Source organism: Oryx dammah, unplaced genomic scaffold (assembly GCF_014754425.2).
Source record: "Oryx dammah isolate SB20612 unplaced genomic scaffold, SCBI_Odam_1.1 HiC_scaffold_5, whole genome shotgun sequence".
Classification (NCBI taxonomy): domain Eukaryota; kingdom Metazoa; phylum Chordata; class Mammalia; order Artiodactyla; family Bovidae; genus Oryx; species Oryx dammah.
The window spans coordinates 14,350,933-14,377,337 of record NW_024070189.1 but is presented as its reverse complement, the minus strand read 5'-3'; the positions used below and the strand labels follow the sequence as shown (position 1 = coordinate 14,377,337).

At 42.1% G+C, this 26,405-nt stretch overlaps 1 protein-coding gene across 21 annotated transcripts in view; it reads left to right on the top strand.

Annotated features, from left to right (window-relative positions):
• The window catches only part of CAST (calpastatin), a 136,730-nt gene that overhangs the window by 81,146 nt on the left and 29,179 nt on the right, over positions 1-26,405 (top strand). For 7 of the 21 annotated variants that reach the window (XM_040239374.1, XM_040239376.1, XM_040239375.1 and 4 more), the window contains 14 exons: positions 522-581; positions 6,676-6,741; positions 7,451-7,492; positions 8,862-8,918; positions 9,314-9,427; positions 10,863-10,949; positions 14,794-14,862; positions 16,158-16,256; positions 17,749-17,829; positions 19,406-19,444; positions 19,920-20,018; positions 20,493-20,582; positions 21,606-21,707; positions 25,586-25,669. In XM_040239374.1, coding sequence (XP_040095308.1) covers positions 522-581; positions 6,676-6,741; positions 7,451-7,492; positions 8,862-8,918; positions 9,314-9,427; positions 10,863-10,949; positions 14,794-14,862; positions 16,158-16,256; positions 17,749-17,829; positions 19,406-19,444; positions 19,920-20,018; positions 20,493-20,582; positions 21,606-21,707; positions 25,586-25,669 — 1,089 coding nt within the window. The remainder of the gene's footprint in view (positions 1-521; positions 582-6,675; positions 6,742-7,450; positions 7,493-8,861; positions 8,919-9,313; positions 9,428-10,862; positions 10,950-14,793; positions 14,863-16,157; positions 16,257-17,748; positions 17,830-19,405; positions 19,445-19,919; positions 20,019-20,492; positions 20,583-21,605; positions 21,708-25,585; positions 25,670-26,405) is intronic. The other 14 variants (XM_040239382.1, XM_040239380.1, XM_040239379.1 and 11 more) reach the window with 3 other exon arrangements.

Below are 26,405 nucleotides of genomic sequence, written 5' to 3'. Positions count from 1 at the left end.
TTGTGTGCAGCGCTTTCACAGCATCATCTTTCAAGATTTGAAATAGCTGGAATTCCATCACCTCCACTAGCTTTGTTCGTAGTGATGCTTTCTAAGGCCCACTTGACTTCACATTCTAGGATGTCTGGCTGTAGGTGTGTGATCACACCACTGTGATTATCTTGGTTGTGAAGATCTCTAGGTGAGATAAAACCAAGGTAACGAGTTAAAAGTAAGTATGGTTTAAGCGGACTTCTACCATGACTCATTCGGTAAAGAATCTGCCTGCAATGCAAGAGACCTGGGTTCCATCCCTGGGTCTGGAAGATCCCCTAGAGAAGGGAATGGCAACTTACTCCAGTATTCTTGCCTGGAGAATTCCATTGACAGAGAAACCCAGCAGGTTACAGTTCATGAGGTTGCAAAGAGTCGGCCACGATTGCGTGACTAACACTACTACACTGCTATGGTTAAAAGGAGCTGGAGGACAAAGCCGGTTGTAGGTTAACTTGAATCAGACTTCCTGTTTCTTTTCTTTCTAGGTAACTACTTCCTCTGCTTCAGCCAGCAAGTCTTCCAGTATGAATCCCACAGAAGCCAAGGTATGGAGAGTCTTCAAGGGTCAACTTGGGTGAATGCCCTTCATTTTGTAAAGCAAAATGAATAGAGACTTTGACAGATAGCTTGTGTGTCCTAGGAGACTTACACTATGGAAGTAAATGTTTTCTTCTTAATTAATGAGGGTCTTTGAAAACTCAACTTTCCTTTCAGTATTTCCTTCAAACACCATCTATATACTTATACATCATTTTACAATATCTAGAAAAGTGTAGTCAGTGAGAATTCTTTTGGTTCTAGCCTTGAGCTTTTTTAATTGTAAGATAATTTCTCGAAGTACATTTATCAGGATATAGATAGAAATATAAATTCTTAATGTCTTACTAAAACGGTTTTATTATCCTAACCATTTAAAATGAAATCCAAGAATGAGAAAGTTTACACTAAATGAACATAGAAAGAAGTGACACAGATTCTGGTTATTTCAGGTGCTTTCTGAAGTTTTTTTCTGACATTTGAGTCATGTGGGTCACCATCTTATTGATAAACCGTTGTTGAGCTCTTGGGGTATATTCTGATAATTTCTTGGAATTTCAGAATTAAAAATAAAAGAATGGCCTACGGTGGGATGGCCACATAGAATAATAAGCCTATTTCTAAGGAGTTGGCTGAGCAACCTAAACCCTCTCACCTACTTACCGTGACTTGAACTGAGTTTCTCGGGAATGTTCTAGGATGGAAGATTAAACAGGAAGCATTTTTCAAGATGCTCTCAACTAATTCTTATGAGCTAATATTCTTCAGTGCCTTTAAGAGATACCCCAGCTCCATTATTATCAAATTGCCCTTGTTTAAAATTACCAACATATTTTTGCTTTGTGTTTTCCTTGTTACTTTACTGTCCCCAGTAGAATCCTATGCCATAATTTAATACTGGCATGATAATTTAGTACTCTTTAGTAATCCTGTGGCATTATCTTGAACTGTATTTAAAGGAGATTGCAAATATCTTGAAACACACTGTCAAACTCTCAGCCCTTATCCAATGTCATTTAGCACTCATTTTTATTTTTAAATGTAAAGTTATGTTTTTATTTAGTAATTAATTTCTTAATTTTTTTGAAATATGTGTTATCTTATTCGTGATTAACCACCTATTAGGTGTCACTACTTATTTATACCACAGTGAAGTTGCTCAGTCGTGTCCGACTCTGTGACCCCATGGACTGTAGCCTACCAGGCTTCTCAGTCCATGGGATTTTCCAGGCAAGAGTACTGGAGTGGGTTGCCATTCCCTTCTCCAGGGGATCTTCCCTATGCAGGGATTGAACCTGGGTCTCCTGCATTGTAGGCAGACGCTTTACCCTCTGAGCCACCAGGGAAGCCCAAAGCTTTATACCAAGCTTAATCTTAAAATTTATACCAAGCTTAATCTTAAAAAGTACCAGAAAATCTGATCTTTAAAATGATCTTAAGACTGTAGAAAAAATATTTAGCCCCTGCCCCCGAAAAATTATCATTGAACTTAGAGTCCGTGAAAATTAAAGTAAGGAGACAAAAAGGAGAGCCAAAAATATGGGATTTCCTTTTTTATTATTATTTTGGTTCACATTTGACATAATGCCTCATTATAATTCATCCCTGCTGACTCTCGGCTTAAGGGCTGATGCTTATTTCAAGTGTGTCCTGTTTTCCAGAGTAAATGTCAGCAAATGCTTCAGCCATTGCTGAGCGTGAATCATGAGAATTCTTGGCACTCCTACAGATGTGGACTGAGGGAAGAGAGGGAGGAACAAAACTAAGATACGCCAGTGGATGACTCAGAAGCGCTCTTTTGGCCTTAATTTTCTGTCCTTGGTGGATTTCAGTCACACTGTTCTCATCAATCGTCTTATCTTCATGTGCTGCTTTAATTTTTTTTTTAATTTTAATTACCTTTCATTTGTATTTTATATTGTAGTAGGCTTCCCAGGTGACTCAGTGGTAAAGAATCTGCCTGCAATGCAGGAGCTGTAGGCTTGATCCCTGGGTCAGGAAGATGCCCTGGAGGAGGAGATGGCAACCCACTCCAGTATTCTTGCCTGGATAGTCCCATAAGGAGGGATAATCCACAGAGGAGCCTGGCGGGCTGCAGTCCCTGGGGTCGCAAAGAGTCGGACACGACTGAGCGACCGAGCGCCCACACCCACAGTTGATTGACAGTGTTGTGTTAGTTTGTGGGGCACATGCTTTTTCCATTTACTGCAGAATAGTGAGTAGTAGAGTTCCCTGTACTATACAGAAGATCCTTGCTGGTTATCTATTTTAAATACTAGTGTGTACAGTCCCAAACTCCCAGTTTATCCCCCCTCCTTTCCCCTTTAATAACCAAAAGCTTCTTTTCTGTTTCTGTTTTGTAAATAAGTTCTTTTGTATCATTTTTTTAAGATTCCCCATGTAAGAGATACCAGGATATTTGTCTTTCCATGTCTGAATTAGTTCACTTAGCCCAATAATCTCCAGGTCTATCCATGCTGCCACAAATGGCATTGTTTCATTCTTTTTAATGGCTGAGTAATATTCATATATATATATATGATTTTGTAATCCATTCATCTGTTGAAAGACATATAGGTTGCTTCCATGTGTTGGCTATTGTAAACAGTGCTTCAGTGAACATTGGAATACACGTATCCTTCTAAACAATGGTTTTCTCTGGACCTGTCCCCAGGAGTGGAATTACTTGATCTTATGGTAGTCCTTTGTCTAGTTTTCTAAGGAACCTCCATACTGTTCTCCATCATGGCTGTGCCAATGTAACATTCCCACCAACAGTATGGGAGGGTTCCCCTTCTCACACCCTCTCTAGCATTTATTGTTTGTAGACTTTTTGATGATGGCCATTCTGACTGGTGTTAGGTGATATCTCATTTTAGTTTTCATTTGCATTTCTCTAATAATTAGTGATGTTGCACATCTTTTGATGTTCCTCTTGGCCCATTTGCGTGTCTTCTTTAGAGAAATGGCTATTTAGGTCTTCCCATTTTATAACTTTTTTTTTAATATTGAGTTGCATGAGCTGTTTGTAAATTTTGGATATTAATCCCTTGTCAGTGACATCATTAGCAAACATTTTCTCCCATTCTGTAGGTTGTCTTTTCATTTTGTTTGTGGTTTTCTTTAACATGAGAAAGCTTTTAATTAGGCCCCATTTGTTTATTTTCATTTTTACTCCCATTATTCTGGGAGATGGATCCAAAAATATATTGCTGTGATTTGTGTCAAAATGTGTTCTGCCTATGTTTTCCTCTGAGAGTTTTATACAAGTATCTGGTCTTGTATTTGGGTCTTTAGCCCATTTTGAATTAATTTTGTGTATGATATTACAGAATTTTCTAGCTTAATTCTTTCACATGTAGCTGTCCAATTTTCCTGGTACCACTTTTTGAGGAAACTATCTCTTCTCCATGGTATAATCTAGCCTCCTTTGTTGAGATTAATTGACCATAGGTACATGAGTTTATTTCCAGAATTTCTATCCTATTCTGTTGATTTGTATTTCTCTTTTTATATATTTCTATTTTTATAGTTATTTGGTGACTATAGCTTTGTAGTATAGACTGAAGTCTGGGGGCCCAATTCCTCCAGCTCCATTTTTTTTTTTTTTTCAAGATTGCTTTGGCTGTTTGGGGTCTTTTGTTTCTCTATACAAGTTTTAAACTTTTTTGTTCTAGGTCTGTGAAAAATGCCGTTATTTTGTAGAGATGGCATTGAGTCTGTAGATGGCCTTGGGTAGCATAGTCATTTTGACAGTAATGATTCTTGGAATCCAAGAACATGGTGTATCTTCCCATTTGTTTATGTCATCTTCAGTTTCTTTCATCAGTGTCTTACAGCTTTCGGAGTGCAGGTCTTTTGCCTCATGAGGTAGGTTTATTCCTAGGTACTTTATTTTTTTTGATGTGATGGTAAATGGGATTGTTGGCTCAATTTCTCCTGATCTTCTATTGTTGATGTCTTGAAATGCAACAGTTTTCTCTGTGCTGATTTTGTATCCTGCAACTTTGCCAGATTCGTTGCTGAGCTCTAATAGTTTTCTGGAATCATCTTTTGGATTTTCTACATATAGTATCGTGTCATCTGCAAACAAAGGCATTTTTGGGTCTTCTTTTCCAATCTGTATTCTTTTTATTTCTTTTTCTTCTCCGATTGCCATGTCTTGGACTTTCAAAACTATGTTTAATAAAAGTGGAAAGAGTGGACGTCTTTGTAGTGTTCCTCATATTAGAGGAATTGCTTTCAGCTCTTCACTGTTGAGTGTGTTGTTAGCTGTAGGTTTGTCATATATGGCCTTTATTATTTTCCCTCCATGCCCACCTTGCTGTTTTTCCCTTGATGCTTTCAATATTTTCTCCTTGTCTTTAATTTTTGCCGATTTGATTGCAATATATGTTTAGCTTTTTGTGGCTGCTGTTGTTTGATTTTTGTTGCTGGCTGTTCAGCGGTTATTTGTGATTTTAGTGTGTCCACGAGAGCTCATGTGCTCCCACACCATGTCTTGTCCCCACCTCCCTTCATATACTTCTGATATTTGGCTTATAACATTTATACTAGCCTCCTCTTGGGGATTTTTGCAAATTGTATGAGCATATTTCTCTAAATATTTTGAGCTTTTAGAGAAAAGGTGTTAATGCAAGGTAAAGCCTGTATGAGATCTTTGTCATGTCCGGCACCTGTAAAATGAAAGTCAGTCTAGCTGTACGCAGTATGTCTGGGTCTCAGTTCTCTCTCTTGTCCCTCACACTTGTCAGGCACACTGCTGTGTGTAGGGTGAAAGATCAGATCATTGTTAATCAGGGGAGATCCCTTAGAGATTCTGTAGAGTGGACACTGGAGCCCGATGGCTTGGCTTTTATTCCTGGTTCCATGCTGGCTATGATATTGGAAAACTGCTCCTAACTTGATTTTAAACTTAATTAAACTTAATTTTTATTTTATGTTTGCACATAGTTGATTGACAGTGTTGTGTTAGTTTCAGGTGTACAGCAAAGTGATTCTTTGTGTCATGAAATGGGGATGATGGTGGTGATGATAATGATACTCACCATACCTTTCTTATAGGAATATTGTGAGGACTCAGAGAGTTTAGAACAGTCCCTTGTACTGAGGGGCTGTCAATAAACGTTAGTTATTATTGTCATCGTTATTACGTTTATCAGCCTCCCCGCCACCAAAAATAAACTTAAGAGATGTGTTAGTGATTACTGATTCAAATGTATATTTCATTAGAAGCTGCTTGATTCTGTGATTATACATTCTTAATTGTATTGTAGAGTTCTTCCATGCAAAATATTGCCATAATGCCAGATTACAAATTAGAAGCTGTTGATAGACTCAAACCACTACAATACCAGCTGGCTTATTTTCCTTGTTAATCATTTAATAGATTATATTTGCATAAACTAAAAAAAGCAGTGTTGCTAGTATAGAAACTCATTAACAAGGATCCAGTTTGAAAGGAACCAAAATTTTAAATTTTAAAAGCATTTCTTTGTTCATGAACTTCGTTTCCTTCCCAAAGCAATGTGTGCTGGCATAAAAGGGTTTGTTATGTGAAGAGCACCCGTACCTTCATTACTGAAGCATAAGACCTGATAAATTAACAGGAGTTTTAATCAGTGTCTTCAGATAATATAGTAAAATATAGAAGTCTGTGCTGATACCACCAAGCACATAAAAAGGAAGGAAATAGCAGGAAGCATCAGGCTTCATTTTTAATCTCTTGAGAAGTTCATAAACTGTTTCATCAAGTTTTATTCTTATTTTCATTTCCTCCCCATATGGAGAAGGGATGTGTATACTTAAGGAATTGTCTTTTTTGACACAGGTAACTTTTGGTTGGGTGAAATTGTCAAATACTCCACTAAAGAACCTGAATCATAGCCAGCTCTTCAGAAGCGTTCCTCAAACTTTAGATTTGATCACTATATTTTTATTGTGCAACAAACAATGTATGCGCTGTTTGATCAAACCGTTGTAATATGGTGCAGACAGCATTTCAGAAAACTTTTGATAAAACCTTTAGCTCTGTTAATTCGTGTTGCTTATCTGACTGTCAGATAAAATAAAGTCACACTTGGGGCTGTGCTCTTATATTAGGCTATTCCAGTCAGCAAACAGTTGGAAGGACCGCATTCTCCTAACAAGAAAAGACACAAAAAACAGGTGATGTGGTTCATTGTACCAGGGGACACGTATGTTTACTAATGGTCACTGCAGCTGCTTAGCACGAGCTAATAATTTCAGTTCAGCATCTTCTGTAATGCTTTGGCCCATCACAGACTTCTAGTAGGCTTAGTTTACCCATCACTCACATTCTGGCACTAAAAATAAACTTCACTGCTTCCTATGTTCTCAACACTGTCAGCATACCATTCTTGTACCTCATCAGCTGGAACCTGTGCTGAATATTCCACTCATAAAGAGGTCAGTCATGTTAGTGGCTTTGAGGGGTGAGGGTTTTTATTTTTGTTTATGTGTTAGCTACGGTGTTCATGGTAATAAATCTCTACATATCTATAATACACACAGAAGTAAGAAGCAAATTGCCATCTCAGACTGTTAATTGATGTGCTTTAGAGTTACAATTCTGGGAATTCCCTGGCAGTCCAGTGGTTAGGACTTTCTGCTTCCCCTGGAGGGGACACAGATTTGACTCCTGGTTGGGGAACCGGGATCCCACAAGCCATGTTGCATGGCCACATAAATAACAGTTACAATTCCAAGAAAAGCATAATAATCTTACCTCACAACACTTACATTTATAAATACATAAAACTTATCTTTTAGCTCCCTTAGTTTAAGAAAATATATGATAAACTTTATAAACTCTGTTTATTTTTCCTTCCCTTCTTTTTCTTTCTTTTGCATGTAGGCTGTAAAAACAGAACCTGAGAAGAAGCCACAATCATCTAAGGTAAATGATTTAAGTCAACTAATGAATTATTGGAATTCTTTGAAATAATAATGAATAGCCAATTTTCTACATTCGTTGCTGAATGGTAAAAAAAAAAAATTGTCAGCTAACTAATTTTGGATTACCTTTTTGAACATGATTATATAGAGTGGATATAAAATAATTATAATGTTAACTATATATATATTGTTAAGATGAATAATATTTTATAAATGAAAACAGTTTACTTCAGAAAGCATTTTGTTCAGATCTAGGTCTTCGTTATAGCTGAAGTAATTAAAAAACAGGCGCAAAGGACAAGAGACAAAGGGTAATGAGTATCTGATTAATGATGAGACATGGAGAATAAAGGTGCCTATTGAACCCAGTACCTAGATAACTTGAAGGTGACAGCCTCTCCTCAGAGGCCCTGAGTTTACCGTGGTGGTCTCACCTCCGCTGGTGGACTAGTTATCAGTTGTTTAGGATACAGCTCTCACTTGCCCTTGGGAACAGCTTCCCTTTCTTTCCTGATGCACGGCTGTCTAGACTGAAAGCCGATTCCCGTCTGTGTGGAGACCCCGGAATGTCTGTAGGTGGGGCAAGCGTCTCTCTTCTGTAAGGTGCTGTGCGTTACTTCTCTCAAGCACACTTGAGTAGTTACTCAGATACGATCGCAAGGTTTCCTATCAGAAAGCACAAACGCGGTTTGGGCTGGAGTACTTTAAGTGCAGGCAGGGGTGGGGGGCCAGGGTCATCTGGGTAAAAGATGAAACTTATGTGATTCTGTGTAAGACTTCTTGGTGGCCCCTATAGACGTATAATTCGGCAGCTGGTGGAAGTTGTCTTCTATTCCAAATTTAAATGTTTTTGGTTACCTAGCCTCGAGAGAATTGGGTTTCTGGTGATACCTGTCTTCTCTACTTGTAACACAGAAAAGGTCATGTAAATCATTTAACTGAAAAAAATATAGTGTTCATGTCCTATGAAAGGAGGGTTTTTTTTTACTTAATTTTAATTTCTAGAGTAGGATCCCCCTATAAACAAACTCAGTGTTCAGAGTGATCTTTTTGATGTTTCTGTGGATAGACTTGCAGTTACCAAATGATCTACATGAATTGTGATAAACAGCCTATAATTTAGATACATACCTATGTGAAAAGTCATTCCAGATGAAATACTACATTTTCCATTATTTTTTAAATAATTATCGTTTTCAGACTGTTGGTAGGATTATTATCAACCAGACATCAACAGCCACTTCTCTCACTGGGCCTTTCCCAAGAGAGGCAGAATGGTCTAATTGGGATCTTTGTTTCTGAGCTTATTTGCAAAATACAAAAACAATGGCCTAGAATATAATTGCAATTTTATCTTTTGAAATTGACAGCCATCTGTGGTTCATGAGAAAAAAACCCAAGAAGTAAAGCCAAAGGAACACACAGAGGTAAGTGATCATTATTAGGACTTGATATCATAAGATAAAGCCTTTTTTTTTTCCTTATTTTTATGAAGGATAAAATTCTGAACTCTCATCTTTCAACACTTAAGTCCTACCTAGAATGGCAGTTACTTGTTTTTCTGTTAAAATGGCACCTCTGTGTGGCATCAGCAGGCATTGCAATTTGCTTGTGTGATTCTTGCTGAATTTGGGAGAGAAGGGACGGCATTGTTTCAAATTTTGTACCCAAAGTGAAATTTGTCACACGTATATCATACTAATTTAAATTCTCACAATTGACTACATAAAACACAACTGTTATGAATTGCTTTCTACTCCTCAGAGAAAAGTAGCAATATGTGACATATTGTTAACCCTGTGGGGTGTGTGTGTGTTTTCAGCCAAAAAGCCTACCCAAGCACCCCTCAGATACAGGAAGCAAGCATGCTCCTAAGGAAAAAGCCGTTTCCAAATCAAGCGAGCAGCCACCATCAGAGAAATCAACAAAACCAAAGGTAAATAAAGCAGACAGATAGATGAAAGAAAGAAAGAAAGTGAAGTCTCTCAATTGTGTCCAACTCTTTGAGACCCCATGGTTCCCCCAGGAACCTAACCAGGTTCCTCTGTCCATGGAATTTTCCAGGCAAGAGTGCAGGAGTGGGTTGCCATTTCCCTCTCCAGGGGATCTTCCTGACCCGGGGATTGAACCCAGGTCTCCTGCATTGTAGGCAGATGCTTTACCAGGCGGATAGATGGGAAAACACTAATGTCAGCTAGGGAATAAGATACAGATTCTCTGCCTACACTGATGTGTGCAGGTGACTCTTCGGAGCTATGCCAAATGTATCTGCCATAGTCAAGATTTGGTGCTATCACTTTCCTGGTGTTGCAAATAGCCTTGAGGGGACCTGGGACTATGGAAGGCCTGAGGAGGGCATCAGATGGGTCTGGGGGATGTTCCATCACACCCTGTCACTGCCCAGCAGTGCCCAGTTGTGACCTTGAGGGAGCAGGCTCTGGTGTCTTACAGAGAGGAAGCTGGGAGTTGAGGCTGCCTCCTGCACCCCTCTCCTCATGGTGGTTTAGTTGCCAAGTTGTGTCTGACGCTTGCAACCCAATGGACTGTAGCCCACCAGGCTCCTCTGTCGGGATTCTCCAGGCCAGAATACTGGAGTGGGTCACCATTTCCTTCTCTAGGGGATCTTCCCAACCCAGGGATTGAACCCAGGTCTCCCGCATTGCAGACAGATGATTTACCAACTGAGCTATGAGGGAAGCCCTCTCCTTATGGGCTGTGGGAATTCAGATGCCCTGCGTGATCTGCTCCTTACCTGGAGGTCTTAGAATTTTGTGGCTCTTACTGGAGACATCAACTTCCAGAGCCAAAAAAAATTAGAAAAATATTCTGTATTTCCAGAACAGTAGTCATATATAAGAAGAATAAGCATCTGTGAGAAGAACTTTTTCATTATGAGCTCTTGGAAGACCATATATCTCGTATACAACAATATACTTTGTATCAGGATTGCTGTGTGGTCCACCAGCTGCAGCCACTTGTGTATTTTATTTGGCTTACCATAATCAAAATGAATTTTAACTAGCTGCTAACAGTTACAGTCAGAATAGTTCACATAAAATGCCAGTGTCTAGCTTCTCTTGAAGAACTGGAATCGCTGGCAGCAGTGGGCCCCCATGGCAACACTTGACTGGCATCCCTACAGCCTGGTGTGAGCCTCCCCGGCCCACTTCACCTGTGTGTTTTACCCGCGTGGCCTCTGTAAGCTCTGGAGTCCAGCTCTGTGTCCCCCACATTGCATCATGTCCAGCAGAAGCTAGTGACCATTTCTCTACAAGATGTCCACGAGGGGAAACGGCCTCCCTGGTAACATTTGAAATGTATGATCTTGAAAATGGTCATTCAAGGTTAACTTAGTTCTGCCGATCTTTTAGACCAGGTCACAGGACGAGGTTTCCGGTGGTGGAAAGAGCGCTGTTCCTGCTGTTGCTGCTGCAGCGTCTGCTGAACCAGCTGACAAGGTGAGCACACGTGAAGGATATGGCGTGTGCATGGGCCCTGACGCTTGTCAGATCTGTTTATGAGAAACATATGCACAGCGAAGACCCTTTCTCCCCGGGTTGGCCTCTGTTTAACCATTCAGTGTTCCAGCGCTGTCATACCCAAATAACCCGTCATTCGGTAAAACTGAACACGTCCTATGTGACATTTGATGAAGAGGAGCCTGCGTCTAAAGAATAAAGAAGAGAGCAAGACACCAAAAATGAATTTTAAATTCCTGTATTGAATACAGTTACCGAGCACCTGCCATGTGTAAGGCCTCGTGTCAATACCAAGAAAATTAAAATGCAGCTGGACTCAGACCCTGCCAGCAGGATTTATAGGTTTGGAATGAAGCACATAAAACTGCCGTGAGCATTTGAATTAGCATTACTCTCAACATTTCATATGAACACTACCCTCTTGAAGCAAGTAAATCATGTGTGGTCACGGCACCTACATGAGTTGATAGGGGAGGTTTTCGAGGGGAGTCTCACAAGCTCTCTCAGGAGTATATGTGCCCTGCTAGCAAATTATGGGCAGCTTCCCTGGATCCTTTGAAGGGAACTAGCCCAAGAGTGTAAGACAAGAAATGCTCTACTGTTTCTACTTAGAGCAATACAGAGTTAGCAGTTGGTTAGTAATCAGTTTGGAAGTCATCTTGTCCCAGAATTGCTAGTACTTGTTTCTCTTAAAGCCACAGGTAACTAATTGCAGCAACAATAAGATGGAAATGAAAGCAAAAAAAAAAAAGTAGCATGTTTATTTTCCTGCTTCTCAAAATGGGAACTGTTATCCCCCTGCAGACTAGATGGTAAGGAAAGTCATAGGATAAAAGTAGGGCCCATCTCGCTGAAACATCCGTTTTTCTTAGATTTTGAAAAGGAAAAGGCACGCTTATTTTTCTCCAAACTAACGCAGATACCAGGTGGCATGATGGCAAAATCTACATGAACTTTAAATGGAAATACTCGAATTTTAAACTGTTTTGTTTTTCCCAGCAGACCCCCTGTGTGTACCTTGAGACTGTCCCTCCCGACCCCAGGGTACACCTCACTCTTGTGTTGATGAGAGATACCTAGATGCTACAGATGGAAAAGTGGATAGATTCAAGGCAGAGGATTGGATCTCTTGGAATAGATTTAAAATGCACTCAAAATTTGAAAATGTATGCCAGTCATTATGTAGCCAGGGTTATCTATAAAATCAAACAGTAAAGTTAGGCAAAGTTTGTATGGGATTCTGCTGTGCCTTGGCTTGTGCTGGGGCTTGGGGCAAATTATTTCACTTTTCTTTGCCTCTAATTTGTCTCCCAGAAAATGAGGTTGACGAGACCTGCGTTTTCTTTTTCAGTCCACACCGTGTGTGAAGCTCTGTGGACTGTGGTCTGGCTCTGCAGGACACTGGGCTGCAGGCTGGCCTCTCTTTTTTCGGATGTGCTCTGCTCAGTCATGTCCAGCTGTTTGTGACCCCATGGACTGTAGCCCACCAGGTTCCTCTGTCCTCGGGGATTCTCCAGGCAAGAACACTGGAGCGGGTTGCCATTTCCTCCTCCAGGGCTTCTTCCTGACCCAGGAATTGAGCCCGAGTCTCTCGTAGCTCCTGCGTTGGCAGGCGGGTTCTTTACCGCTGAGCCACCTGGGTATCCCTGGCCCCTCTAGTGTGCTGGGGGCTGCATTCAAACAGGTTGAAACAGGCCCCCACAGGGAGCTGTTTGTGGAGACAGGGATTCTGTCTGATTTGGAGAACCCGGGAAGACTTTGAGTGGATACGGTCTGAGTAAGTCATGAAAGGAAAGCTGGGATTGCAGGCTTGCAAACATAACAAGAGAGAAAAACAGAAGTGTGATCTGAGTACAAAGGGCATTCCAGTGTGGGTGAAGCACAGAAGACATGAGTAGGAGAGTAAGACCAGAAAGACAGGTCGAGGCGCTGCTGAGGAGCGCGCTGAGATGCATTAATCCCCATGGCAGAGGTACAGCTGGCAGCAGGTAAACACTAGGGATCAGAGAACAGATGGAGCGATACGATGGGATTAAAACCAGGCTGCAGGAGGATTAAGTGACCGCAGTGGCTATGATGAGACAGCATAGAGATTGGAAAGAGGGAGACTGGTCGGGCTGTTCCGGGGAGTCCGAAGTCAGCCTGAATTAGAGCTAGGATAGAATCAGTGAGTAGGGAGCAAGGCAGGAGGTGTTGCGGAGGTGCAAGCTTCAGGTTTTAGCAAATGATGGGCAGCAGTCAACTCTCAGATGACCTGGGGCCCCAGCATCTGAATGGTCTAGGTTGGCAACCCTAAGGTGAGACAAGAGAGCTGGGTACCCAGCCAGGTACTGCTAGGTTTGTGCCAGTGCAGAGTCAGCACCCGTGAGGCGAGCATCTTCTTAAGCAGTGAGCCCGGCCCTGGTTACCACTCATGGGTGGACAGAGGTCAGAAGGAGGGGAATTGGTGGAGGCGGAAAACGGATGCCTGCCTTTGGACAGGCTGAACTGAAGTTTCTGAGGTGTCCCAAGAGAGAGGCAATTCGAACATCACTTTGGAGCACAGGTGACGATGGAGAAGGAGAAGCGGGCTGGGTGGGGAGAGAGTGACACTGAGTGAACACCTGAGCGAGGCTGTGGATGAATCGAGGAACTGAAATTCAGTTGCCGGGACTTCGGTTCACCCTGGTGCCTACACAGTATCTTTAATACAACAATCACAGCACCTGCTTATGTAGTACTTCGGAAGAGCCTAGCATGTACCCAACCACTGGCTTTCACACTGTGATCGATTAATTAATTGAACCTCACAACCCCCTGAAGTAGGTGCAGTGACTGGCCTGGTTCTCACACACGGGGATACAGAGGTTCAGAAGGAGACATGACCTGCCGGCAGCCTCTTGCAGCCAGTGTGTGTGGGGGCTGATGTGCAAACCCAGAGCGTCTGAGCCTGTACACTCCACCTTCAAGCTCTACTGCGCAGATTGCAGAGGCTTTCAAATAAGACAGTTTCCCACAGTCTTCAACCCAACGACCTCGCCATTTAGTTCCTGCCTGGCCTCAACAGCATCTGGCCCCTGACCCTAGAGAATGAGTGCCTGGGCCCAGCAGCACAGCAGACACACGCAGAGTGTGTGGGGTGAGGGGCAAAGCAGAAGATTTGCCAGAGGGGGCAGAGAACAGAGGCCACAGGTGCCAGCATGGAACCAGGATGGTGCTGTGAGATGAGAGTCAGGAGACGGGTGCTTGGCAGAGGAACGGAGGGAAGATTATGTCTGGGTAAAGGCATGGAAATCGCAGGTTAGAAAGTGGTTGGCAATTACTGACAGAGCAGCTGAAGCAGTGGTGGGAAGGGCATTCATTTCACGGAAATGAAGGAAAGAGTGTGTGATGATGTGACAAAACGGGGTGTGGAGGTCTTGATGTGTGGGTGCAGAGACCGAGAGAACAGCGCCTAGAAGCAGTGGCTGCCTTGTGATAAGAAAGAATTCATGAGCGTTGCAAAGACTAGCTGTGGGTCCTGGGAGAGGCAGCCAAGAGCAATGAAGAGATGGTAGACCTGGATTCAAATCCTAGTGCTGTCCTTTACTGAGTGACCTGAGAAGTGACTCAGCCTCTCTGAGCCTTGTTTGTTGTATCACTAAATGAGATTAACATCATTGTTATTATTACTTCTGCTGTTCTGAAAAGTATTATATAACGCATATAGTGTCTGGCACAGAGCAGATGTCCAGTGTATGATCAATATTATTTATGTTATAGTGTACTCACTTTCAAGTATGTAATATTATTAAACTTGATGAAAGTATATGAGGAGTTTTTATCTCTTTCTCAACCCCACCAGAATAAAGAAAGTAAATTGTTAACATCGGCCGTACCAGTTGAATCCAAGCCAAGTAAACCTTCTGCAAAGGTATGAAGACAGCAGGGCATTTTTGCATAGGTATTTATTCACAGTCTCTGTGTTTATCATGATCCGATTTCTCGAGGGCAAGCAATATGAGGTGAGGGTAACTTAAAGGACCTTTTTAATGAATTGTTGTTTGAAGCTAATGTAACTGGGTTGGAAGTGTGACTTTCTTCGTGTATGTTTGTAACATTTTATATTGTAACCCTCTGTTCTGAAAACTCCAGTTACATACCGAGGAGTTTACATTCCAGTTTCCCTCCTGCAAATGTACTTTCTTTAAACAGAGGTTTAAAGAAATCTAAAGAACGCCAGGCACTTCTTTATTCTGAAATTTCCAGTTGAATCACCCCAAAGCTAACAGACCCCAGATTCTATTACACAGTCTGGTGAGTTCCTGAAGTTATAGTAGATATATGGTAGTTGCAAAAAAAAAAAAAAGAGTAAGCGATCATTTTTAAGCTGAATTAAATAGTAAAGGGTCTTTCTTCAACTTGTTATTTTTCCCTTTAAAAGCAACTTAGTCTTCACAATGAATCATTTAAAAAAAAAAAAAAAGTTGTTTTATTTATTTGGCCACACTGTGAGACACGTGGAACTTCCCTCACCAGGAATGGAACCCTTGCCTTGCAATACGCCCTGCAGTGGAAGCGCAGAGCCTTAACCACGGGACTACAGAGGAAGTCCCACAATGTTTGATTCTTAACCTCAAAAATAGGATGGAGTCACTGTTTTTTTACCATTTTAAGCCCATATCGACAGAATAAACTGTCACTTCTTATAAATTTAACATCCCTTTCAGGAAATTTCTATTTGTAAACATCCTCAGACAAGCAAGTGAACAGAAAACCACAAATGAAAAAAAGAGCACAGGGCAATCCATTTTTGAGATACATTTTATTTGGAAGAGGTGGAAACAACTGATAAAAAATACCAAGCATTTCCCCTCTTTCATATAGCAACATGATCATCAGTCTTTGTATTTTGTTTTCTTCTCTCTTTTGACTGTTGGTACAGTGGTCTGGCAGCGGTAATGAACCATGTGCTTGCTCTCCTAGTTAATGCCTTTAGACTTTCTGAAACTGTGATTCTTACTTGAATGTGGCTTTCTATGTTGCCAACCTAGAATCTGTATGCTGGGACTTTAATAAGTTCTATTACAGGCCAGATTTTAACCATTTTGATAGCTGAAGAACTTTTGGTGTTTGGTATTTTTCTACATAGAATTTCTTTTGGTAGTTAAAATGTCAAAGGGAAGGATGTGTAGCAAGTAGCATTTAAATATCTGCTCCGTTTTCCAGTCAGACATGGATACTGCTCTGGATGACTTAATAGACACTTTAGGAGAACCTGAAGAGACGAAAGAAGATACTACAACATATACTGGACCGGAAGTTTTGGTACGTGATCTTGATGTCTCTAAAGATTCATGCCTAGTGAGTAAGAGGGCTAGAAGGTCATGGCCCTGATGCACGCAAGGATGTGCTGTGCTCTGCCACTTGAAGAGAAACAGGATGTTGCTGGTGTCAGTGATAGCAAATGAACATGAGTGTTGTGGTTGGAAACTGTCCCAGGGAGCTATGCAAGTTGTGTTGATCAGCAAACACTGATTGCCTGTTTCTTCTGAGACTACAGCTGGGATGTGCTCTGTTGAGTCACAAAGACTTATTTTCTGTCCTCGAGGTTTACATCCTCATGGTTTCTAGATATTTCCATCCTGTGACTTGAACTTATTCTGATTTCTAGATATTTTCTGCCCTCAGTTCATTTCTATTCCTGATTCACAAAAAGCAATTATATGTTCTTTGGTATTAAGAAAGACATTCCATAGGTTGGAATAAAATATTGCAACAGACACAACAAAGGATTGTTTCTAGAGTTTATGAAGAATTTTTGAGAGTGAGAAAAAAAACAATCCAGTATAAAATTAGGAGAAAATTGGACCAGTAGACACATGAAAGTCTCTCTAGTAGTTAGGAAAATGACACTAAAACCCAGAGGGATAGCCCTTCACACTTACCTGATGGGCAGAAGTGTAAAAGTCTGACGCGTGACAGAGGGTATGGATATCACAGGAACATAAGCAGTCCCTCCCACCAGCAGTTCCATGCCTAGAAAGATTTCCTGGAGGGGGCCTTGCAAGAACAGGTGAAACATTTGGAAATAATTTCACTCAACAGGAAATAAGATGATGACAAGTGGAATGCTTTGTGGTGGTTAAAATGGTTTGTTCATGTATCAATATGGTTTCATTACAAAAGCATAATTTTGAATAAAAAATAGTACATTGCAGAATGACAGTAGAATTTGATCTGATACCATTTATGTAACACTTGAAAATAGGCAAAGTAATGGTGTATATTGTTTATGGATACCTACACGTGGAATAATTGTTTTAAAATATACTCAGCTTTATACTGATGGATGTGATAAAGTTTGGGGTGGTGGCTATCTCTGGAAAACAAGGAAGAAAAATTGGATTGCAGAGTGCTAAAACAGAGACATCACTCTGACTTTTTTTCGTTACATAAGAAGTAACTAGGTCTATTGAGTTATATAGAAATTCACTGTTATCAACTGCTCTTTTGTAGGTATAGAAATATTAGATAATACAAATTATTTAAAAATAAAATGTATTTTATATAGGAATCAAATTTAATATATTGGTTTGACTATTTTATAGTATTATTTATGGGTTAAACCAATTAAATATGGGCAAGTATCTGTAGAAACATAAAATTTCAGAGTTGCACAAAATGCTGGCTTCTTAATGATTTGTATTTAATCTCAGTGGTTCCATAAGTTAATAATTCAATAGTACTTTGATTTAAGAGTTATGTATACAACATTCTCAGCTAAAATCCCTATATGTACTTTTTTTTTTTCCCCTAGGATCCAATGAGTTCTACCTACATAGAGGAACTGGGTAAAAGAGAAGTCACACTTCCTCCAAAATATAGGGAACTTTTGAATGTAAGTTAAACAGTTACATATTTACACCTTATTGTTTTCTCTTTAGGAGAAGGCAGTGGCACCCCACTCCAGTACTCTTGCCTGGAAAATCCCATGGGCGGAGGAGCCTGGTAGGCTGCAGTCCATGAGGTCTCGAAGAGTCGGACATGACTGAGCGACTTCACTTTCACTTTTCACTTTCATGCATTGGAGAAGGAAATGGCAGCCCACTCCAGTGTTCTTGCCTGGAGAATCCCAGGGATGGGGGAGCCTGGTGGGCTGCCGTCTATGTGGTCACACAGAGTCAGACACGACTGAAGCTACTTAGCAGCAGCAGCAGCAGTTTTCTCTTTGGAATTATAATTTTTATAACATTCATATATCCAGTTATTTTAACTTAGATAAAATAAGGGGCTTGTGAAACTGTCATTACTCTGAAGCTCACCGCATTAGTTTGATGGGGCTGCCGTGTCAGAGTGTTACAGATTGGGTGGCTTAAACAACAGAAACTTACTCTCTCACGGTTCTGGGGGCCCAAAGACTGGAGTCACGATGTGGGCAGAGTTGGTTCTGCTTCGGGGCCCTCTGCTTGGTCCCTGCATGGAGACACCTCCGTGTGGAATGACTACGTCTTCTTTCCGCGTGTACACATCTGCATGCCGTCTTTCTCTCTGCGGGTCTCTGGGTCCCTTCCCTCTTTTATAGGAACACTGGTCATATGGAAATCAGACCCATCTTAATGTTGTCATTTCACCTTAATCACCTCGGTATTAAATTAAATACCACTTCATGGCAAATAGATGGGGAAAGGGGAAACAGTGGCTGACTTTATTTTTGGGGGGGCTCCAAAATCACTGCAGATGGTGATTGCAGCCATGAAATTAAAAGACACTTACTCCTTGGAAGGAAAGTTGTGACCAACCTAGATAGCATATTAAAAAGCAGAGACATTACTTTGCCAACAAAGGTCCCTCTAGATAAGGCTATGGTTTTTCCTGTGGTCATGTATGGATGTGAGAGTTGGACTATAAAGAAAGCTGAGTGCCGAAGAATCGATGCTTTTGAACTGCGGTGTTGGAGAAGAGTCTTGAGAGTCCCTTGGACTGCAAGGAGATCCAGCCAGTCCATCCTAAAGGAGATCAGTCCTGGGTGTTCATTGGAAGGACTGATGCTGAAGCTGAAACTCCAATACTTTGGTCACCTGATGCGAAGAGCTGACTCATTGGAAAAGACTCTGATGTTGGGAAAGATTGAGGGTAGGAGGAGAAGGGGACGACAGAGGATGAGATGGTTGGATGGCATCACTGACTCGATGGACATGGGTTTGGGTGGACTCTGGGAGCTGGTGATGGACAGGAAGCCCTGGCGTGCTGCGGTTCATGGGGTCACAGAGTAGGACACGACTGAGCGACTGAACTGAATTGAAAGGCCCCATCTTCAAATAGAGTCCCATTCTGAGGTTTTGGGGGATGGGACTTTGGCATGTGAGTTTTGGGAGGATAAAGTTCAGCCCATCGCATTCACTGAGGTATGCATTTTGCTGACTGTAAGGATTAATCTTGCCTTCTCAGCATCATCAAACTAATATTTGTTTCAGAAAGAAGAAGGGATCGCAGGGCCTCCTCCAGACTCCTCGGTGAGTTTACATAAATGTCTTCCAAGATCAGATTTAACATTTTTGTTATCTTTGGTTGGGGGAATAGTTATCAATTCTGTATTTTTGGATTATGACTATAGTGATCTCTAAATCAGATGAGGTTTCCATCTATTCAGAGGAAGAGGGTGGGGATGGGGGTCATTTCAGTGCTTGTTTATCTCCTAATTAGTTTTTTTTTTGAGGGAAAGAAGAATGGGGCAAGAAAGTTTTAGGACAGAATAAATATTATTAAAAATAGGATGAGACTATCCTCTCAACATAGTAACAAGTATGTTGAGAGAAGCAGAAAAATAATATTCATTGAGCATCTAATTTCCTCCCAAACATAGGCTTTCATCTGAGTTATTTCGTTAAGTATCTCCGTTGGTAGTCAAAGAATTGCATGAGTGCATTCACCATTTGCTGAGTTTATAATCTGTTCTGTCACCGCCCATCATGCTGCCTGTTTATTTAGAAACCCCTGGGGCCCAATGATGCCATCGATGCCTTGTCATCAGACTTCACCTGCAGTTCCCCTACAGCTGATGCAAAGAAAAAGAAAACTGAGAAAGAGGTATTGTTTTTAATGCACTCAGGGAAACTTGTTAGGCACTACCTCCCACTTTAAGACAACAACTTTTTTTTAAAACTTTGTTTTTGACTTCGCTGGGTCTTCATTGTTGTATTCGGGCTTTCTCTAGTTGGGGCAAGCGAGGGCTATTCTCTAGTTGCGATGTGCAGGCTTCTGCAGGCGGCTTCTCTTTATTGCAGAGCTGGGGCTCTAGGCGCACAGGCTGCAGTTGCTGGGGCTCAAGAGCTCTAGAGCACAGGCTCAGTGGTCGTGGCGCACGGGCTTACTCCACGGCATGTGGGATCTTCCCTGGCCAGGGAGCGAACCCATGTCCCCTGCATTGCAAGGCAGCCTCTTAACCGCTGGCCACCAGGGAAGCCCCAAGATGCCAAGGCTTTTTACTTCTGGTTCTTACCGTCTGGTGAATACATTTTCTTCATCTGCCAGTCAAACCTTCTTTTGTATTTCATTTTTCAGAAATCTACAGAAGAGGCTTTAAAAGCTCAGTCAGCTGGGGTGATCAGAAGTGCTGCTCCACCCAAAGAGAAAAAAAGAAAAGTGGAAGAGGTATCAATAATTACTTCTTTGAACTTCAGCGCGGTCCCCTGGATAGCAGTTTGCTTTCATGAGGCTGATCCAGCTGACTTGGTGCTTTGTACCCGTAGACCTCCTTTGTTCCCCTCGGGCCTGCGTGGCATAGTGAAACCAGTAAGGCTTATATTGGTCAAGCAGGCCTTCTCTGTTTCTACAGATGCTTATGGGTGATTTTGGCACACGTGCCTTGGTTGTGGGAGAAGACTGTCTCACTGTTACTCTACACAGAAGGGCAGGACCCCAGAGATACCACTCTCTGGGGACATCAGATCTTTGACTTGATTTTCTAAAGGGCCTGGAGTCCTGTGACCCTTAAAGGGAGCGTTATTGCAGTTACTCTGTTCACCTTGACCACAGTCAGCTATAACCTGATTCTCAGGAATCCTGAGAGGCGGCCCTGCAGCTCTGGGCTGGATGAGAAGACTTGCCCTGTCTGCAGATCGCCCAGATACTGCAGGGGGGAGTTTTCTGTGGGCGCTGCTCTGCCGCTGGCTCGTGGGGTGGCCGTTTATTTTTTATCTGGAGGAGCAGAGAGCACCACACCCCTGAGAGTGGGAATTCCTACAGCCGTGAGCCACTTTAGAGCCTCCTGCTTCCTGGGCTCCGCTGAGCTAAAGGACAGGGTTGTCAGAGTCATTTTTAAGGGACCTATGTTTAGAAAAAGAAAAACAGTACTTTGATACGAGTATTTTACAATTATTATTCTACGTGCGCCTCTCGCTTGCTAAGAGGTGAAGTGTACCCCCGCGCAGGAGCACCGTTACTGTGCAAACGGGTCCTATCCCATGTTTCCTCTCACCGGTAAGTTCTTATTTCTTTCGCTTTTTTTTTGCTGGGTTTCAAATAAAACTGCCTTCCTAGAGTCCTTCCTCAAGCCACAGTTCACTCTTAAGAGATTTACTGACAAAATGTGAATGTCACAAAGAAGTAGGTGGCTTATCGAGGTTGAGGAGAGCATCTCGTTTTTCACGTACAGAATTCTTTGCTTCTCTGCAGGATACCATGTCTGAGCAAGCCCTGGAGGCCCTGTCAGCCTCCCTGGGCACCCGGAAGCCGGAGCCAGAGCTCGACCCCAGCTCCATTAAGGAGGTCGATGAGGTACTGACCTGGGGGCTCACGTACAAAGCCTGTTAGTCTGCAGCTTACAAGGTTATGAAACTAATGCCCAACACGTTTAGAACTTTTGCACCACTTTTGTTTTTATTAGAGATCTCAAATGAACTGTGCTTTGTTCTGCCTTACTTTCAGGCTCTGGCTAATTCAGGTATTTTATTGCTGGGGAGTTAACAACCAGGAAGGATATTTGAGTGTTTGTCTTATAAATCATCTAGAATTGTAATACTTCAAATGAACAACTAATCTCCTTTGCCAATTCTTAAGTGACACCTGGCTAAACAAGATAACATAGAGCTGGTGGCCTGGTGAGAAACAAGTTTGTCTGGTCGTATGGAAATTAGAAATCTGTCTTTGCAAAAGGGTTCTAGGTGCTTCTATTTATAAAGAAAGAGGGGAGATGGCTGCAGATGGGGGTGGGAAATCCTGTATATAACTCTGGGGAAAAGCGTTGAAACCTTGTTGCCAGTTAGAATAAAATCAAGCAATAATTGCTTTATAACTAAAACGAATGCATGTTTAGAGTATGGAGCTAGGGAGTTGCTCCTGTTTGGTGGAAGAGAGTTTTCATGTTAAGTTTCGGTTTTTAAGGGATTGTTGAGGAGTCCTCTGGGGGGAAAAGAAGAGGAGAAGCGGAGGGATGTCCTGGGGGCACCCTTGGCCAGGCAGTGGTGGGGAGACCCTCCGGAGCGCCCGCCTCCCAGCTCAGTCACAATGCGGCAGGCTCTGCTGTCACTTCCTGTCCCGGGTCTCCGGGGGAAGGTGGGTCTCGGCCACTTCCAGCAGCTCCCCCGGAGTTTGGGACCGCCCGGTCCCCAGTGGGCCAGTTTCTATCGTCGACCTTCTTTGAGGACTCACAGGGCGCCATATGGCACGAAAGGCTTTACGAAGGCGAAGGCAAGGGAGCCGGAGAAGCCACCCTTGTCCTCCAGGACCAAGTAATGTGCGGAGGGAAGGGGAACTTGGATTGCAGCAGGGTGCCAGGGGGCACAGCATCTCGAGGAAAGGGTGGTCCTGGCAGGACCCTGGGGGTCCACCACTGAGGGCTCTGTGGCAGCCCGCCAAGGGCACTTCTGCCTTGGGGCTCTTTGATTAGGGTGATTTAAGGAGATGATAATTTGGGGAGGAAAGGTATAGACATAAATCCCAGGATGAAAAGACTCTTAGGAGTGACTAAAATCAGATGAGTAGATGTAAAACAAGTCATGTCAAAGTTTTAAACAGTTTGGGTTTACGGATGTAGAATAATTAAAGTGTTAGTCACTCTGTCGTGTCTCTTTGCGACCCCGTGGACTGTAGCCTTCCAGGCTCCTCTGTCCATGGACTTCTCCAGGCAAGGATCCTGGAGTGGGTTGTCATTCCCTTTTCCAGGGGATCTTCCCAACCTAGGGATCGAATTCAGGTCTTCCACATTGCACGCAAGTTCTTTACCCTCTGAGGCACCAGTTCAGTTCAGTCACTCAGTTGTGTCCGACTCTTGGCGACCCCATGGACTGCAGCACGCCAGGCCTCCCTGTCCATCACCAACTCCTGGAGTTTACTCAAACTCATGTCCATTGAGTTGGTGATGCCATCCAACCATCTCATCCTCTGTCATCCCCTTCTCTTCTTGCCTTCAATCTTTCCCAGCATCAAGGTCTTTTCCAAAGTCAGTTCTTCGCATCAGGTGGCCAAAGTATTAGAGTTTCAGCTTTAGTATCAGTCCTTCCAATGAACATTCAGGACTGATTTCCTTTAGGATGGACTGGTTGGATTTCCTTGCTGTCCAAGGGACTCTCAAGAGTCTCCTCCAACACCACAGTTCAAAAGCATCAATTCTTTGGCACTTAGCTTTCTTTATAGTCCAACTCTCACATCCATACATGACTACTGAGAAAACCAAAGCTTTGACTAGATGGAACTTTGTTGGCAAAGTAATGTCTCTGCTTTTTAATACCAGGGAATGTGTTAAATTTCCTCTAGAAAACTAGCAAACTCCTAAAATTTAAACAAAAAGAACAGTTCCTTTTCACTCTTTCCACTAGTTTTCCTTTTTAATTATATATAAAGTATGAAGATTTTCTAATCCTCTGGAAATCCTCAGTCCTTACATTGAGTTTTAGTACCTGATGGTGAATTCACTACTTTGGATAGTCTGCTGTGATAACCCCATAAAGATTGGTATGGTATAGGAGTCCACGGCCACTCGAGCACATTCTACGCCAGGGGATGCTTCAGAGAGAAGGTCCATGCCTGCTTGTCGTTCTCATAAATAATGTACCATGGCACGTTTATTCCCTAGTGACACCTCATTATTAATCTCCCCTGATTCCAGGGCTTCCCTGGTAGCTCAGTTGGTAAAGCTCAGTTGGTAGCTCAGTTGCAATGCAGGAAACCAGGGTTCTATCCCTGGGTCTGCAAGATACCCTGGAGAAGAGAATGGCAACCCACTCCAGTACTCTTGCCTGGAAAATCCCACGGACAGAGGAGCCCGGCGGGCTACAGTCCATGGGAGTTGCAAAAGAGTCAGACATGAGTTAGCGACTAAACCACCACCGTTTCTAGTGCAGTTAACTAGTCTGGAACTATGTCAATTCAGGGATGTTTGTTTTCATTGCCTATTGAATACAGACCACAGTGCAGACATTTAAGAAATATAAAGAGCAAAGAGTAATAGAAAGATATCTAGCTGTGCATATGACTCACTGTTCACAAGCCCAAGTTGGGGCACAGTCCTATATGGGTGACTCTTCCATAAAGACTGTTTTATAGCAGGAGACCTCTCAGATCCCTGAACTGGGGAGAACTATGATATAATAGGACGTCCACTATATCCTGAAATAGAATATAACTGGAAATTTTTTTTTTAATCCTTTCATCCCTTAATGACGGTTATTATTCTATAGAACAATAAAACTATAATACCAAAGCCTAGAAAAAGTACCTGGCTTATTAAAAGTGCTCGTTAAATATTTTAAAATTAATCAACTAACTAAGCATTCGATGGAGAACCACGATCTTAGGCTGAGACGTAGATGGGAGCAATAAGGTGAGCTAGAATCAGCTAAATACCACCCACCCCACCCACCCCCCCACACACATACATACACACAATTTTGTGCCCAGGAGCTCCTTGGCTTGTGATTTAAATCCATGTCTTGATACTGATACAAATTATTACATAGCACGAAACTTCACATTACCCACCAGTGACTTAAAATGCAGATGTCCCATCCTGAAAGCCACTGATTTGCTGTGGCAGCACACTCTTATGTACACGCATTCGGTTGCTCATGGTTCAGGAATCCAGTGAATCTTGGTGGTACTGAAGGGAGTTCTTTTAAAAGAGGTAAAACCAGTTATCCATGGATCAACCAGATTTGTGATGGGATGGCTCTCCCATTTCTCATCTGTTTAACACTGAACGAGTTTAACACTCCTGAGCATTGGTTTTGTTTTTTTTTTCTCCCCCTTAGCTAAGTACCCCATTGAGTATGACAGATGAAGGCTGTAAAATCATTGCAACTAACTTGTGCACTCTTCTTAACTTTCTTCAAAGAATATTTATTTCATTTTCTCTGCTGGTCTTTACAAATCAAGAGAGCTAGGTAAGGGTTCTTAAAGAAGTAGTCCCATTTTACAGCTGAAGAAACTGAGGCAAAGAAAGTCTGGGTGTCTTCCCAGGGTCACGGAGACAGGGCCGGGACACCTCCCCGGGACTCCTGGTTGGCTTGTTTCTCCTCTACCTCTAGTCTCCTATACTACCTTCCTCCCAGCTGCTCACTAGGCCCTTTAACCTGATTGGGTCTTCTCCTCGACACCCATGGAGTACATAAAGTAATGTCTTAATTTACCTTATTTTTTTTCCTCTCCACTTTCTTCAGGCAAAAGCCAAAGAAGAGAAAGTAAAGAAATGTGGTGAAGATGAGGAAACAGTCCCATCGGAGTATAGATTAAAGCCGGCCACAGTACGTTGCTCACCTCACTGCTTGCTGGCAGCTCGCTGCTCCTGCCTGTGTGTCCCATGGTGCCCTGTCTGTCCCCGGGAGGCTTCAGGGCATGTCTGGCTGAGTTCAGATAACAACTCTGGAAACCCTGAAACTTTTATTTTCTGTCCTGAACAGTTGGACCTTTTAAAAGAGGGTTTCCTAAGTAGTGACTGTGTGTGCTCACTAAAGTTCCCACAAATTCAAGTGGTTCAGCTATTAACCATACTTGACATAGATCCTTAACCTTGAAGTAGAAGGAATAATTGGGAGTTTATATTTTCTCTAACTGCTGATGGATAAAAGCACATAGATCTTGTAAGTGGTAGAGAAACATGTAATGATTTACCAGTGTCTTCAGTGAAAGTGGGTTTGGTTTGGTGTGAGGAGACTGGACCTATCCCTGTAATTATATTTGTCATTTATCTTTGAAATAATGCACATAAATGTATGATGGGAAATAGTTGTAATGCTTATATATGGAAAGTAAAAAGTATTTTAAGAAATATTCTAGAATGTGAATGTCCAAACAACTAAAACAGTTTTATAGGAATGAGATCTACCTCTTCACCCTGGTTGGAGAATCAAAACTGTTTTTTCAGCCTTTCTTCGATGAAGCTGCATCTTTCTTGCCAAAGAACCTTTTAAAAAATTCTACTTCCCTATCCAAAGATGGAAATTATTTTCTAGTAACTTTTAAAAGAAAGTACTTGGATTG